The sequence below is a fragment of the Mesoplodon mirus genome, assembly GCF_964341445.2.
Source record: "Mesoplodon mirus genome assembly, chromosome: 18".
NCBI lineage: Eukaryota > Metazoa > Chordata > Mammalia > Artiodactyla > Ziphiidae > Mesoplodon > Mesoplodon mirus.
Genome location: NC_138994.1, coordinates 3,337,701 through 3,353,821, shown reverse-complemented (window position 1 = coordinate 3,353,821; position 16,121 = coordinate 3,337,701). Strand labels below are relative to the sequence as shown.

Genomic DNA, 16,121 nt, shown 5'->3' with positions numbered 1-16,121 from the left:
CAGAGCTGCCTGCAGTCCCCAGTCACGGCCTGGTGTGCTCAGTTCCCTACTCCCTCTCTTGGGGAGGAACCAGGGGCCACACCCTCGGGAGAGGAAAGGGAGATTTGGAAGAATCTTCCCAAGTACAGAGAGTGCCGTGGCGCCAGGGGAAGATGGGGATGCGGGGCATGAACCAGAAAACAGCCTCAGGGTGGGGTAGGGGTCTCACCTGGGCTGCCGAAGGCTTCACGGTCCACTACTCAGTCCAAAAAAAACTGCCAACAGAAATTCGCCCCTTCCTTTCCCCCTGTTCATGGAATCACAGCAGGTCAGGGCTGGAGAGACCATGGGCACTTCTCCACTACCCTTGGCTTAGAACTCAGCAGCCTGAACCCACTTCTCACCTGGCGTCCAAGCTCCCTCTTCCTCCCACTTTTGCCTCTCCCTTCCCTCTGCTTCTAGTCCCTTGGCCTTGGCCTTTCTCTAGGACTCAGTTTCCGCCCCCCCCCTTTTTTTTTTTTTGCAGTATGCGGGCCTCTCACTGTTGTGGCTTCTCCCGTTGCGGAGCACAGGCCCCGGACGCGCAGGCCCAGCGGCCATGGCTCACGGGCCCAGCCGCTCCGCGGCACACGGGATCCTCCCGGACCAGGGCACGAACTCGCGTCCCCTGCATCGGCAGGCGGACTCCCAACCACTGCGCCACCAGGGAAGCCCCTTCAGTTTCCCTTTGAGCCAAGTGGGGAGGCAGGGGAGGGGGTGGTCTCTAATATCTGTCCAGCTAAAACTTACAAAGATGTTCCCTTTCTTGGGGGCATCTCTCCCCACTCCCCCGCTCTCTTTTGGAGAATGGTGGAAACTCTGTGGTGGAGGGCAGGGGTCTGCACTGCAGCGTCCCCTTCCAGCCTTTCTGGGCTCTCAGGCTAGCCCAGATCTCCACCCCTCCCTCCTACCGAGGCCTCTAAGTCCTGCGTCTACACCCAATTCTCTCCAAGGAGCTCTCACACTCTTTGAGGAAATTAAAAAGGAAAAAGCTGCAGATTTAGGAGCCCAGAGTCAGAGAGAAGTCAAGCTAGGGACTGTTGGAAACTAGGCCAAAATGAACTCTGTCCTTCCCTAATTAACCCTCGCTTGGGGGCCAAGACCCTGGAGTGGTTGTCCTCCCACATGGCTCCCACATGTCCCCCTAGCCTGACCACATTCCTCTGGCCCACACACCTCCCCCCCAGCCCTCCCACCAAAGGGGCCAGTCCTGGGTCTGTTTCCATCCTTGGCTTGTGGGTCTCAGTCATCCCCATGCTCCGCCCCAAGTTCTCTCCTCCCAGGGATTCAGGCTGAGCTTTGAAAGGGTCACTTCAAAGAGGACCTGCCTGCCGAGGGCCCAGCCAGACCCAGGGCTGGCTGCTCGGCCAGATTCCCGGTGGCTGGGGACAAAGGCCCCACTGTTCCCCCGACCCCCAGACGCCCCCAAATGCACTGGGCATAAGAAGTCTTTCTTTCCACAGTTCTGTTCCTTACAGGCCCCAGCTCTTTGCCACACGGAGTAGCCCTGGCCCCTCGTCCAGGAGAGTCTGGGGGGTGGGGGGTCAGGGAGCTACCAGTTCCCCACCCCCACCACACACCCAACCCCTTTGGGCAGCCAGGATGTGGAGGCAGCCTTGGGCTGACTTCAGAGCCAGTGGTCCAGGCATCGCACCGCCCCTCAGCCACCCAGCCCTTCCTGGCCTGCAGTGGCCTCCCCGCTTCTCCCACCCGTCAGAACCATGCTCATCCTTCCAGACCTCCTCCAGGCAACCTCTCGGGACTCCCTCTCCTCAGAGGAGCCTCATAGCCCAAACCACAGCAGCCAACTTCTCACTCTGCTCCCCAGTTCCCAGCAGCGGGAACCAGGTCTCACCTGCTCCTCTAATTTCCTACCACACGGTGCTGATCCCAAAGCAGGGTCCTTAAGGTTTTCTATGTCAACCCCTCACCCAATGCCTGAACTCTCTCTAGTCTAGTCTGTGCTTGCTCACCTCCACTGACAGGGGCCTCATTACCTCCAGGGACTGCTCTTCCCATTACTCCGACCATAAAGGACTCTCGTTATTGAGCCCAAATTGTGTTGTTCTCATTTTCATCCAGTTGCTGCTAATAGTTGAGATTACCAAGTGTCAGCCAGTTTACCTGTATTACCTCATTTAATCCTCTCAACAATTTTGAGGGATTATTTCAGGGATAAGAAAATGGAGGCTAAAAACAACTAAGTAACTTGGCCAAGGTCACATAGTGAATAAGGGGTAAAGCTGAAATTTGAACCCCCTCAGGCTGAAGGCAGGGCCTAGACACCCAATGTGCCTCCCAATGTACCAGGGGCTGTGCCAGGCCTGGGCCTCTCATCTCCCGAGGTTGTTTGTTGATATGAGAAGGCAGACCACACCCACCACACTTCTTTTTTCCTAGTTAGCTCCCACCAGCCTTTGTCAGCAGATGAAGTGTGGCCTGGGGACAGTGACAGCCCCAGCCAGTGGGGAGCAGGGGGAGGCAGAGAGGAAGAGGTCACCCGCCTAGGGGCATGCAGGTTTGAGAAGGTTGGAGGAGGTGACCTTGGGACTCAGGTTTAGGACTGGCGGTGAGAGATGGAGAACTGATAACTATGACAGGCCCTGTCCCAAACCTGACACTCCGTCCACCCTCCAACTTGAAAGGCACAGAATCTTCCACAAAGGTGATGCATTGGGCTGAACATCTCAGGGCCAGAGAGATGAAAAAGGAACAGACATCTTTAATCCAACCTGTAGTCTTTTCCCACCTGCCCACTGCTCAGCACCATCCCCTTGGAACTCTGCAGGAGGAAGGGAGGGAGTGGGAACAAGAGAGAAGTCAGAAAGCTGAGGGGCCCCAGTGGCTGCTGTTAAGTCTTGGAGGGCAGTACTGATAGGGCGTGGGGTTTTTTTGGCCATACCACGCGGCTTGCAGGATCTTAATTCCCGGATCAGGGATGGAACCCGTGTCCCCTGCTGTGAGGGCACAGAGTCCTAACCACTGGACCACCAGGGAATTCCCCTGGGTGAGCTTTCCTTTCCTCTCTAGGTTTGGCTCCGGCACTCCTGGCACAGATAACAAAATGATGCTCCTCTAGGCTACTTTCCCAAGACTCCAACCCAGCTACCTCCAAAGGATGACAGGATTCCGTGATTTTTCCATATACTGTCAGTGAGCCAGTGAGTCAGTCAATCAACAAACATTCTCGGAGTACTGGCTGCATACCAGGCCCTGTGGATACCAAGATACACATGACACCTCTGGGGCTGCTTGGAATAAGCACGGTCAGCTCCCTAGCTCTGCCACTTACTAGCCGTGTGACCTCTGGAAGCCACACAATTCTTTGTGCCAGTTTCTTCATCTGTCAAAGGGATAGGAATAATGTACCCAGTGGTCAGCACTGTGCAAGTAGTTGCTATGATTATTTTCCCAGTCCGGCAGGGGAGACTGATGGGTAGACCAAGCATCACAATGCTGGGCAGAGCTGGGCACGGGGCAGCCACGAGGCCAGGGGAGGGGCTGCTCCCGGCCTGCACTTCACAAACATTTATGGAGGGCCGCTCTGTGCCAGGCACTGTGCTGGCCACTGGGGACACAGAGATGAATGGGACACATTGTCCACTTGTCCCTGCTCCTCCCTGCCCTCCTTTTCCCTTCCTGGGGCCTAATCTCAGAACCCCGCACTGGAGGGGGGCACCCGAGACAGAACTGTGTGGAGAAAGGCATGGCCTGGGAGCCCGGGAGTCAGAACCCCTGGGTTCATGTCCACCACTCCCGGCCTATCTGACCTTGGCCACTCTCTGGCCACAGGTTCCCCACTGTTGGACAAGATGACCCCTCTGGTCCTGACTCACTCTGATAGATGATGAATACACTCCACCCCATAGAGCTTTAAACTCGCCCCAGAGTCCAGTCCCAAGGCCATCCCAGCCTGTCGTCCCACTGAGGCAGTGAAGAGGAGATGCCTGCCTGGTACTGACTGGCACTGCCCTGCTGACGAGCTGGCACAATTTCACATGAAAGAGGGAGGCCTGGATCTAAAGGCGGGTTGTTTGAAGGGGTTGGAGGGTACTAGGGGAAAGGCAGAGCCAGCTCCCACAGGCCCTATTCATGGCTCTCTCTGGGGAGGGAGAGAGAGCAGGATAATTAAAACCGGGCTTTGTCCAAATCCCTGACCAAGCCAATATCTCACCTTTGAACCCCTGCAGCCAATAGAGCAGGGCGGATGCCCCTTTGGAAGGAAAACACCAATGAACCAAGCCACAGCCCAAGTGCGGTGGGCTAGCATAGGGCGGGATGGGGGGTTGGTGGAGTAAATGAGCTGATTCCCCACCCACCAACCATGGACGGACACCTGAGGCTTTGCCACCCTGAGACCTCTTGTCCCCATCCGTGTCCCAGCTGAAAGCAACCAAGCTCCAATCCAGCAAGAGGTTGACCTTGATCTTGGCCTGTATCCAAGACGGACCCAGATTCAGGGTGAGAGTGAGAGCAGACAAGGCAGGTCATGAAAAGCAGGGTAGTGGAGTGAGACCGTGAACTTGAGCCAGACTGCTGGGTTCCGACCCTGGCTCTGCCACTTGTTAGCGATGTGCTTTTGGCCAAGCTGTTGGCTCTCTGTGCCTCAGTGTCCTCAACTGAAAAATGAGGATAATAACGGCACCCACGTCATGGTGGTTTTGTGAGGGTTAAAGGAGGTAACTTACATAAATCCTGGCCTAGAGTAATTGCTATCTATGTCTTAGCTATCAGCTATACCATTAGAGCAATTCTCCATCCTTAAAACACATTGTTTTCAGGCACTAATATATATGCTCATTTGAGTATATTTGCATCTCCCATGAATCTCTCCAGATTTCTACACTGGAATCCAACATTACAGGAATCTACCTAACCCACTATACTGGAGGAAACTTCCCTGTGTGATGCTCCAGGCTCACCTGGGATGCTGCAGCTTGTAAGCCTCTCCCTAGAAGTTCTCCCAAATGGCTAATTGCAGTCCCTCATTCGGTAACTTATTGCATTCTCCTTTGTAGACTCTCTTTTAATCTGATACATCATGAAGTCCTTCTTAAGTATCCCTGTGATAAAGGAGGAAGCAATAAATGCCTCTGCCCACTACTGCACTGCCCTGTTCAGCACCCTCCCTCATCCCCCACTCCATGCCAAAAATTCTGCACCCCTGGGGGCCAGACTGGCCTCCTGCTCCCCTTGCCCCTGAGCTCAGGGTTGGCCTGATGCGGGGGCCCAGACATCCCCACCCAGGCTGCCCAAACACAAGGCCCACTCCCAGCGTCCAGTCCCTCTCTGTTTGAGCTGAGATCCTCAAAAGCCTGCCCCGTTCCCCATGGTGTCCCAAAGGCACCTTCCGAATAATGCTCCCCTCCCTAGAGCTTCATCTTGTGCTGTGACTCCCATCAGAAGACCCAGGTTCTAGACCTGACACTGTCGCTGTGTGGTCTCAGACCCCAATACCCACGCTGCCTGCTCCCAGGGCTTCTGAGGCCCTGAAATCCAGCACTGAAGGATTCACTGCCCTCATCATTCCCAAGGGGAGGGAGGGGCTTCAGATGCAGGAACTTGGAGCTCCCAGAAACCTACGGTGGACCCAACCACCTTGTGAACAAGTGGAAGAGGCTGGGGCGGGGGGCCTTTGGGCTGTGTTTGGAGGCGAAATGACTGGTTATGTAATTGAGATTCAAGTCGCAGGCCAGTGAGCACATCTCAGTGAGAGCAGCCGGTCTGGGGAATGGGGCTGTTGTCCTGGCAGAGGGGGAGAACCCCAGGGGATCAAACACCTTCCCTGCCCTCCCACAGCTGGGCCACAGGGTGGGGCTGGGGGTGGAGATAGTAGGGGGGGTGGAGATGAAGTAGGTGTTGGTGTGTGTGTGTGTTGGGGGGTGGGGGGTGGGAATCCAAGGAACTCAACGATAATGACATTCACTTCCATCCCCAGTCCACCCTGGAATTCAAGTTTCTAATTAGGAAACACTTTGGCTGAAAGGTGGAGGGGGAGTCAGGGGATAGAGATGCAGACCAAGGGAGAACTGTGCCTACATCCAGCTCCTGAGATACACACCAGTCTCAGAGTTTGCAAAGCACCAGACCCCAGCTCCAACACTGAGGGGATGGTTGGGGAGGAATGGCCCTAAATCCTCCAGCCCCGTCAAAAGAGGAAGAGACCTCCTCAGCCCAGGTCTTGATCCCAACCTGGACCCCCAGGAAACTTCTTTGTCAAGCTCAGAAAATGACTGGCCTGACAGTGTTCAACCCTTCGACTTGGAAAGGGGTGGAGTGCATGTTGGGGCGCTCCAGTGGGACGGGGCAGTCAGGCTCAGAGGCAGGGTGCTGGCCCCAGTGGGGCTCGGAGGCCCTTGCTGGCCCTCCCCAGCCTCAGCAGCCGGCAGATGAAAGAACCCAAGCAAAGCAGCGCAGCGCTGAGTAATGCCCCTGGCACCCCGTGCCCAGACCCACCCACAGGCAGCCCGAGAGGGCAGAGGCGAGGGCAGCCGCGCTGCTAGACCAGGGGTCCGCGGCCTGTTTCTCTTCCCCGGGGTGGGGGGCGGTGGACCCGCGCCGGACAGCTCGTCGGGCGGTCCGGCCCGGCAGCGGGGGGAGTGTGGCGCAGGGAGGGGGTGTCCGGCCACAGTGGCCAAGGACATCCCGCTCCGGGAACCCCTCCCCCACTCCCTCTCCCTCCAGCTGTGCCGGGGCCTCGCCAACGGAAAACGAAAACTCGGGCAGAGGAAACGGCGGCAGGCGCCCCGCCTGGAAAACCCGGACAAAAGGCGCGGGCCTCCCGCCCCCGCTGCCCGGCCGCCGGGGGCCTGGCACCGCCGCCCGGGTCGGTGCCCCGGCCCTGGCAGCCCCGTGCTAGCCCCGGCCCCCTGCCTGCCTTCTTCCTTCCCGCCCCCTGCCCAGGGCAGCTCGCGCTCCGGCCCCCTCCCCGGCCACCAGCCGATGTTCCCTGCAGCCATGCCCGTGGTGCCCGCGCCGTGCGCCCCAGACTGTGCCCGCCGAGCGGGGGCGCAGCGACCCCGGCCCCAGCTGCCAGCTTCCCGTTAGCGCCTGGATCCGCCCCCTCCCCTGGCTCAGCACCCTCACCTTGGGGGGCCGGGGCTCCGGACGGGGCGGGATCCCGACCAGGCAGAAGGCGACTCCATTCATCGGGCGGCAGCTGCGGCTCTGCTGCCAGGGCACTGCTGGGGGCGCGGGCAGGGACCAGGGAGGGGCGGGGCCGGAGGGGCGGGGCCGAACGCGGAGGGGTGGGGCGTCTCTTCGCTCCTCCTCCTGCGCTCCTGACGGGGCGCACCCTCTGCCTCTTGTTAGGGTAGCAGACTGGTACAGAGGGCTGAGGCAGGGCTTGGCGCTGGCAGCGGAGCTGGGGGGCAGAACACAGCCAGCGGAAGAGAGATGGTCTTAGCGAGGGCTTGGGCCGGCCTCCAGGGGACCAGCCCAGATAGACGGTGATCCGGGCCGGCCGAGGAAAGAGGACAGCGGCACAGAACACAGAACTGGCACCGAGAGAGGGAGGGAGGGAGGGAAAGGAAAGCAGAGAGAAACACAGCCAGACAGAGACGGTCAGAAACAGAGACGGAGAGACCCAGAAAGCGTGAGAGAGGCAAGGACACGACAGAGACCGAGTAGAGAGAGGCAGAGAAAATCAAAGACAAAGATGAAGAGGCCCAGGTTGGAAGAGAGGGAGAGACAGAAAAACGGCTTAGGGAGCCTTCCATCCAGAGACTCACGGAAGCTGAGACAAGGGCAGAGATGGTTATACCCAAGGGGGAGGGGGAGGACGACGAGGGGAACAGGGGAACTTTCAGGGGCTTCATGCCTCTCAATCTAGGACACCCCTCCCAGGCAGAGTCTCAGCCCAGGATCCCATGCAGGCTGTACGAGAGAGGCAGGTGCCCCAGCCCTTCAGACCCCCACCCAGCCAGCCTGGGGCTCAGGCCTCTAGACAGCCCACAGACCCACTCTGCAGTGGGTGACACTAAGAGCAGAGACCCTCCAGGCCTCCCAATCACAAGCTCCCACAGCCTCCCTTCCCAGCTTCACTCCGAGCTGGGCCCAAAGTACCATCGGGGTCCTGAGTCAATTGCTCATTTCCCTGCCCCCAGGCAGGACCCCTGCAGCCCATCCCCTGATGATCCAGGAAGGGGCAGTCTCTCAGTCCTTAGTTTCTTCTGGAAAGTTCTTTCTGCCATCTAACATCCTTCCTGCCTCCGATTTTTTACAGCCTATGTTTACCTCTTTCCCTTGTCTTTTTGTAGTTTTAAAGGGCTCCCTGCATTCCTTCACCCAGATTGTGAAGAAAGGAAGGCAGAGACCATAGATAAATAGGAATATGATCTGGGCAAGGCAGGCAATGAAAGTGGGAAGGCCGACTCTGCCTGCTGAAATGGCCCACCCACTCTGGGGCAGTGAGCCTCATAAAACCTCTTTGCTTCACCAACGCCACCATCCCGACTCCTGAGAGTGGATCAGCCCCAAGTCCTGGACCCCTCAGGATCAGGGAGTCAGGCCCTGCAGGGGGCAGTATGGCCCAGACACCTACTAGAACATCCTTACTCCTGTAAACCTGAGGAAGGAGATATGGACTTGTTTTTAAATCTTCTGTTTTATTTAATTAATTTTAAATTTCCTGGAAGTCAATGGAAAGGGATGCTTTTGTAATAAGCATCTCTCTTCATCAAGCTCACGTGCAGCCAGAATGATGCCCCACTTCTGAGAAGTTCTTCCTGCTATCTAACGGTAATCCATCATACTGCCTGTATTCTCTTGCTTAATCTTAAACCAGGTCCCTCTGTCTGACTCCCTCTGCCCTGTGGCTCCAACAGTCCAAGGCTTGCTGCCACCCTGGCTCAGGGGTCCTTTGCCCTCAAAACAAATGTGTAAGGGGGGGAGTGGTGGCATCTGAGACCCAGACTGGACTGAGGCTGTGGGGAAGGGGAGGAGGGTGGTGGCCTCTGGGGTGCCCCTGGCTCACTTTTTCCAGAGCCTGATGCCCTCAGACACTGCAGGAGGCGGTGAGAGGAAATGAGCTCACACTGGCCGGCAGGCAATTCCTCCTCCACAATGCACCGCACTCACCTCCCCCACCCTCTCCCACTTCCCAGAAAGTGCGCTCTTCCCCCACCCTGCCGCCCCTCCCACCTCTTCCTGCACCTTGACCTGCACCCCCATCCTGTCCCGGCCCTCCCCCATCCACCTTCTCCAGCACCTCTTTCATTCTTCCTTTCCATCCTGGCTCCCCATCCCCTCTGACGTCTGTGTCTCATTCCCTGCGTCCCACCATCCACGCCCCCCAAACCCACTCTATTCCTGGCACACTCTTTCTCTGGGGATTAGGGCAGTGAAGCCCAACATGGGATGGAGGGTGTCCCTCACTGAGGACCCTCTTTATACTCCCCCTCTTTCTAAATTCCTCTCCCAGCCCAATCACCTTCCTTCATTCACACATGTTTATTGGGAGTCCTGATATACCATGGGTGGGAGAGTGGAGGTTGCCCCTGGGGATAGGAGATAAGGCTTAACTCCTTCCCTTGAGGGGTCCTGAGATCCCAGAAAAGGAGCCATGGGAGGCTGGAGAAGCAGAGGAATTCTTCCAGAAGCAGGTGACCCTGATCTTTTGAGGGTGTCATGGATGGGACGGGGTGGGGTGGGCAATGGGGGGAGAAACACTCCAGGGAGAAAGACTATCATGGACAAAGGCAGGGAGGCAGGAGAGAGCAGACTCTAGCAGTGTGGCTGGAGCCAAGCGGAAGGTTCGTGGGCAGGAAGCATGGAGGGATGAGGAAGGAAATGCATGCGGGTGGGGATGTTACAGTGGAGTGACTGTGCCTGAGGCACTGAGATTCTAGCCTGGTTTAGGGCAGGGATTTAAGCAGAGATGTGCCATGGCCACTGTGGCGAGCCATGGAAGAGAACAGAGGGCAGCAAGGAGCCAGGGGTGGGTAGCCAGGTGGGGGGGCCCTGCACCTGGGCAGGGGGCACCAATCATCAGAGGCCCCCGGATCTTGTTGACCAAATAGGAGTTGCGGGAAGGAAATGGAAGAGTCTAGAACAACTCCAAGGTTTCTCGCTCAGAATATTAGGTAGACGAGTTGTCTGGAGTGTTCTCAGGGAGAAGGGACATGTCAGGCACTGGGCTAAGTAATCCCTTGTATACATTATTCCAAATTAGCCTTACAAAGGAGCTGTGAAACAGGTATTATAATCCTCATTTACGGATAAGGACACTGAGGCCCAGAGGGCCTGAGTATCTTACCCAAGGCCATGCAGGATTTGAGCCCATGCCTTTGGGTTCCAGAGTCCATACACTTAACCTGCAGGCTGTGTTGCTGGTCGAGTAGTGATTGGCACCTCGAACCCTGGGTCCATCTCCCTGAAGAGAGGCCTGAGCTAGAGAATGGCTTTGGAAGTCATCGGTGGATCAGGAGTGTGGTTCAGATTCTCCAGGGACAGCGCAGAGCGGAGACCAGATGTAGAATGGGACACAAGGGCACTCACCTTTCGGGGCAGGTGAGGAAGGAAGAGGCAGCAAGGGGGACTGAGGAGAGCCAGAGGAAGTGGCACCGTGTCGGGCGGGGGACGGGTAGGTGGAGGCCAGACTGTGCAGTGACGGAGAGCATCAAGGGCGAAGAAATAAAAAAAAAGGGGGGGGGTGAAAAAGAGAGGGTGGTGAAATGGAATTGGGCCGCTGAGACAGTTACCGGGAGGGACAGCCGGGCAGCACAGGTGAGTCGGGGTGAGGCATGGCTCCTTCTGGGTGGGGGACACTTGAGCAGCCTTTTTGGTTGTGGAGGAGAAGCCAAGGGAGAGAGCCTGAGGGGGTGATGAGCGGAGTGGAGGAAAAAGAGCCCAGAGTCGTGCCAGAGGAAGAGCCCGCCTTCCCCAGAGCCAGGTAGGGTTAGGAGGGGAGCATGGCGGGAGGGCAGGGAGTCTCCAGACCAGAGCAGTCCAGGGTCAGGCTCAGGCCTGGGCCAGGAGCCAGCAAGGGGTTGTACAGTGTCACCAAGGAGCCCTGAGCCGAGAGTCCAAAGACCGGGGCTCAGGTTCCCATGCTGCCCACCTAGTAGCTGAATGTCTTTGAGGAAAAGTATATTCTCTGAACCTCACTTTCACTCTCTGTAGATGAAAACAATAGGCCTCCTCTGCCAGTCTCCAACTGAGGGCTCACGTTTGATAATGATAAAGGAATGGGTGGAAGGCGGGTTACAGGGCTGGTGACCATAAACCTGGTAATAGCTGCCTGCCCTTCCATTGAAGGGGAAAGAGCACCGCCTGGTGGAGAAGGGCAGGAGGGCAGGACTAGAGGGAAGGGCTGAGGAGAGACCGGACTTGTTCTTGTTCCTTTGGCTTTCAGCCCCCAGATCCTCTGCTTGTCCCCTCGAAGCAACCCATGCCCACCTAAACTTTCATTTCCAAAACAGGTGGTAGCCCAGTTCCGTCAAGTCCAAAGACATTTATTGAGTGCTGTCTACATGCAAACTGCTCTGTGGGGTAGCGGGGAACGAACCAGGTGATGTGCTTGTCCTCCAAAAGCTCATATTCCAGGGAGGGCAACAAGCACAGCCAAGGATGGCTGGGATGGTGCCATGATGGTGCTACAAGCAGGGCATCGAGCAAAGCAGAAGGGAGGCTTCCGTAATGAGAGAAGGCAGCGGCCTTGGGAGGCAGTGTTTGATCTAGACCTTGAAGGCCCTTCACAGGCATGTGGCAGAGAAGGGAGGCCTGAAGGCTGAGAGCTAGGGAAGGGGTGGGGCCCAGGTCTGGCAGAGCCCCAGGCATCACAGAGAGGGGACCTCAGACCTCATCAAGCTCCTTGAATGGTGTAGGGTGGGGCAACGGTCCACTCGAGATCGTGCCAGTCTCTACCCTCCTCCCTGCTGACAGATCCCTAAGGAATCCTGGAGAAGAGGGATCCCACCTGAACACACCTCGAGGAGGGAGGTACGGCCCCCTGGCCCGAGGGCTGAGAGGCACTGGCAACCTGCCAAGCAGCTGGGGCCCCAGCCCAGCAACCTTTGGACAGCTGACTTGGGGTGGAGAGAGAGGCTGAAGCTTCCTTGGGCTGGCGCAAGCAAGCCACACCCAGCGAAACCCTGGTATCAGGACAGGGGGTGGATGAAAGATGCCCCACCCCTGCCGCTTGCAACTGGCAGCCCCTCAGGGGAATCATGTTGGGAAACGTATGTCACGGTTGGGGAAGAGGAAGAGGTTTTGGGCTGGGGTCTCAGCCCCGAGGGCTCTCCACTATGTGACACGGGGCAGTTGAAGAGCTGGTGGTGAGGACTGTGTGTATATGAGCGTGTGTGCAAGACTAAGAGACGACTTATGACGACCGTGACATCACGTAGCGGGGGCTTGAAAACACCAGGATGGAAGGGAAAGGAATTAAAATGTGTTGAGCACCTACTATGTGCCGAGCACCTACTATGTGCCGAGCTCTTTACAAACGTTATTTCTTTACAAACATTACTCCCCATGCCAACACTGTAAGGTAGGTATTATTAGCCTCGTTACATAAATGAGGAAACGGGCTCAGAGAGGTTAAGTAATCTTGCTGAGGTCTGACACTAAGCTCTTACTCTTTCTCTGAAGCACGACCCCTCTGGGAGGAGCTAGGCCATGTAGTCCCTTCCAGCTCCAGGACGCTGAATTCATGATGCTTCGGGAGGGCTGTTAAGTTCTGCCAGCAACTGGCCTGCGGCCCTGCCTCTGCCACAGGCCCTCACACCCTGCCTCGCTCTCCCTGGCCCCTGCAAATCCCTGCGCGGAGGAGGGCAGCTCCACTCTCCTCCCCGTCTCCCGGCCCATCTGGGAGGGTGGGGGTGGGGAGAGGAGGAGAGAGGAGGGGGACCTAGAAGCGGAGCACAGAAGGAGGGAGGGGAGGAACAGAGGGGAGGGGCGAAAGGAGGAGGGGAGGGGTGGCTCCCACCGCCCCCTGGAAGCTCTGGAAATCCCCAGCAGCTGCTCTCCGCGCCTCTGTCTGGCCCTGAGCCAACCCTGGGAGGGAGGGAGGGCAGTTAAATGGAGAGAAAAGAGGGGCAGGGCGCTGACCACAGGGGGGGCAAGCCCTTCAGTCTTGGCACCCACCCCACCCAGCAATTCCAGCCCCTGTGAGAGATTCCAGGCGTGCTCCCCTTTAAGGAAACCCAACATGCCAAAATCCACACATACCAAACAGACACATCAGGGCGGTCCTTGCACTATAAAAGGATTCTTTGCTTTACAAGAGGGTTGGGCACAAGGGAAACTTAAAATAGGAGCTTCCCCTGGTGTGGCGAAAGAAGCTCTGATTTCAGAAGCACCCCATACGCACCATGCTTCCGACATATCCAGTAAGCTGGCGACCCCCGCGGGGCTGGCAGGGCTGCAGCTGCCTTAAGGCACTGACATCAGTGCGGGCACCTCCAAGGTTGTGCTGATCATCAGAGTCCCCTTGTGGGTTGTGGGGTGTCTCACAGTCCAGGGGACAAGCTGGCTGCTGTGCTTTGCAGCAGAGGTGTCTTAGGACACCTAGAAAGGACTGGAAAGCCACGGCTCAGCACAGCTGGCAGGGATTTCACAGCAGCCCAGAGAGGACAGATGTCCAAGGGCTCCCAGTGTCCCTTTGATGAGGCCACGGCGAGAGCCCAACGTCCCTACTCTCCTCCATGGTCTGTCTTCCCTTCCACGATGCCAGGGCACAGGAGAGCCAGGATCCGCCTCTGGGAAAGGGGAAGCACCTGACCCCCAGAAGAAGTATGAAAGGCTGATGGAGGAGCAACTCAGGCCCAGTGAGAGGTGTTCAGGGTCCTCTAGGCAGAAAGTCATGGTGTCCCCTAGCCCTGCCCCTCCTTTTTTTAAAAAATGGAGGTGAAATTCACATAACATAAATTTAACTATTTTAACGTGAGCAATTCACTGGCTTTTAGTCCTGTCCCCCCCAACCCCCGCTTTTTTGTGCTCAGGGTGGAGTTGAGTCAGTAATGACAATAGCAGAGAACGACGAATGGAGTCCCCTGCCCCCTGCCAGGCCTGGTGCTCCAGGGAGCTGCCACTGGCCATTTAAATTAACAGCCAAGATGCCCAGCAGGCCTGGAGACTAGACCAGCCCACAGCCCTCCCCAAACATCACACCCAGCCCAGGGAAGATGCCCAGAGTGCTTCGTGACTCCTCAGAGTCCCTCTTCACCCCCCAGAACTTAAGATCACCCCACCCCCTGCCTCCACACCCTCTACCCCTCCCCACACCCCTCCTCACCACCATCACAGGGAACACAAGAACCCCTCTGCCACAGAGGGGAGGGTGTCTCAGAGCCCAGGGCCCCAGGCCACCACTTTAAGCAGAGCCTGGGAGTGTGGATACTTAAAGGCACACCCAGGAACAGAAAACCCTTCCACTCCAGACCCCACCCCAAGACCTCTCACCGAATCGGGCTTAGGAAGGGAGCAAGGCAGCCCTCCCTTCAGCCCACATCAGGGTTCTGTCCATCTTAGAACAGGGGGCTGCAAGTCAGGCTAGAGAGCCCCCCACTCACTTAAGGGGACCAGCCCCTCTTGTCCAGGGTTTGCTAAGCTCTGTGGAGGGAGTGAGGTGCTCTGTCTGACCTGAGGGGGCCATCATCCTGACCTCCTCTGATGGATACTGTGTGAAAGACAGCCCTCCCAGAGCCTGGCTGGGGCTGCAGGTCTGTATCTGGGGGGCATGTGAAGAAGCTGCCCAGCCCACCCCACGTTTTCACTGCCATGAAATGGTGGCAGCCGTTGCTGCACCTGCTGTGACTGGGAATGGACGGGGACGCTGGCTGGGAGAAGCCCCTTGATGTATAGGGGGGACGGGGACGCTGGCTGGGAGAAGCCCCTTGATGTATAGGGGGGAGGGGGACGGTTGTATCTTTAGGTCCCACAGGGTGGGGGCGGTCGGGAGGGTCAGCGGTAGTTTTACGACCACCTTCTGTCACTCCTTCATTATGCAGAGCCTGCTAGGCTCCTGGATGGAACCGGGACCTTACCGAGTGGGGAGGGGGGCTTCTAAATGCTCTGCTTCTGGAACGGGGATGGGGAGCGAAGCAGCGTGTGAGCCCTCGGTGAGCGCCTCCCTATTTGTCAGTGGTGGGGGAGTACTTGTGTGTGTGTGTATGTGTGTGTGTGTGCGCGCGCGCGCGCGCTCACCAGCTCTGTGTCACACCAGCCGTAACCCTTCCCCAGAGCTCCGCCCGGAGCTCCAGAGCCCCAACCCCTCCCAAGGTGGCGGGCCCCCCTCCCTCTCGGCGCACCCACCCTCGTCCAGTCCTCACGCCCCCGCCCTTCCCTCCCCGACGCGCACCCGCGCCCGCTGACCTGCTCCATGCTGCCGCCCGCTATGCAGTCCTCGCCGCGTCAGCCCGGGGGGGCGCAGGGGGCGGTGGCCCCTCCATGCGCCCAGTCGGTGCAGCACCCGGCCACCGCCGCGCGCAAGGAGCGCCTGTTGTAGGCAGCCCAGACCCCGACCCGGCCCGCCCCGCCCCGCTCCGGCCCCGCCCGCAGACCCCGCCCCCGCCCCGCCCCCGCCCCGCCCCTCCCGCCCCACCCCGCCCCTCCCGCCCCACCCCGCCCGCGGGTAGAGGCACAGCCCTCACACACACAGACACACAATGCACACACACTGCTCACACATCCAGGGGCGCATCCCTGCCAACACCCACCGTTCTGCCTGTCCTGGGGGCACCGTTAGTCCAGAGAAGATCCCCTCCAAGGGCAGCCCCTTCATTTCTGAGGTTATCAGAGTCGGAAGCACCCCACCCTGCATTTTACAGGGCCACACAGGGGCTTGCCCAAGGTCACACAGCAGCTTGGTGACAGAGTTGACCCCATGGCCCAGACCACTGTGATTGCCTGAGAGCGGGGCAGAGATACCCACAGCACCTGGACCATAGGGAGACCCTGCCCTGGTGAGCAGGGTTCAGAGCCATGTGACCCCATGAGGACAGGAGCTGGTGTGGAGGGCCACTCCTTGTTGCCAGGATTCAGCCTCTCTTCAAATGTGTTCTGAGGCCCTTGGGTGGGTGTGGGGAGCAGGAATGGAGATTCCTGTCGCCCACCGTGTACCATGCCCCAGGCATGTGCCAAGCAGGAGGAGGAACTGAACT

At 58.1% G+C, this 16,121-nt stretch overlaps 1 protein-coding gene across 2 annotated transcripts in view; it reads right to left on the bottom strand.

Annotated features, from left to right (window-relative positions):
* ARHGAP23 (Rho GTPase activating protein 23) overlaps positions 1-15,472 on the bottom strand; it is an 83,374-nt gene extending 67,902 nt beyond the window's left edge. Inside the window, exon 1 of one of the 2 annotated variants that reach the window (XM_082605449.1) lies at positions 15,334-15,472. In XM_082605449.1, coding sequence (XP_082461575.1) covers positions 15,334-15,342 — 9 coding nt within the window. In that variant the 5' untranslated portion in view covers positions 15,343-15,472. Of the gene's footprint in view, positions 1-7,104; positions 7,209-15,333 lie in introns of those variants that run through there. The other variant, XM_082605448.1, reaches the window with a different exon arrangement.
* Between the last annotated feature and the right edge of the window lie 649 nt (positions 15,473-16,121).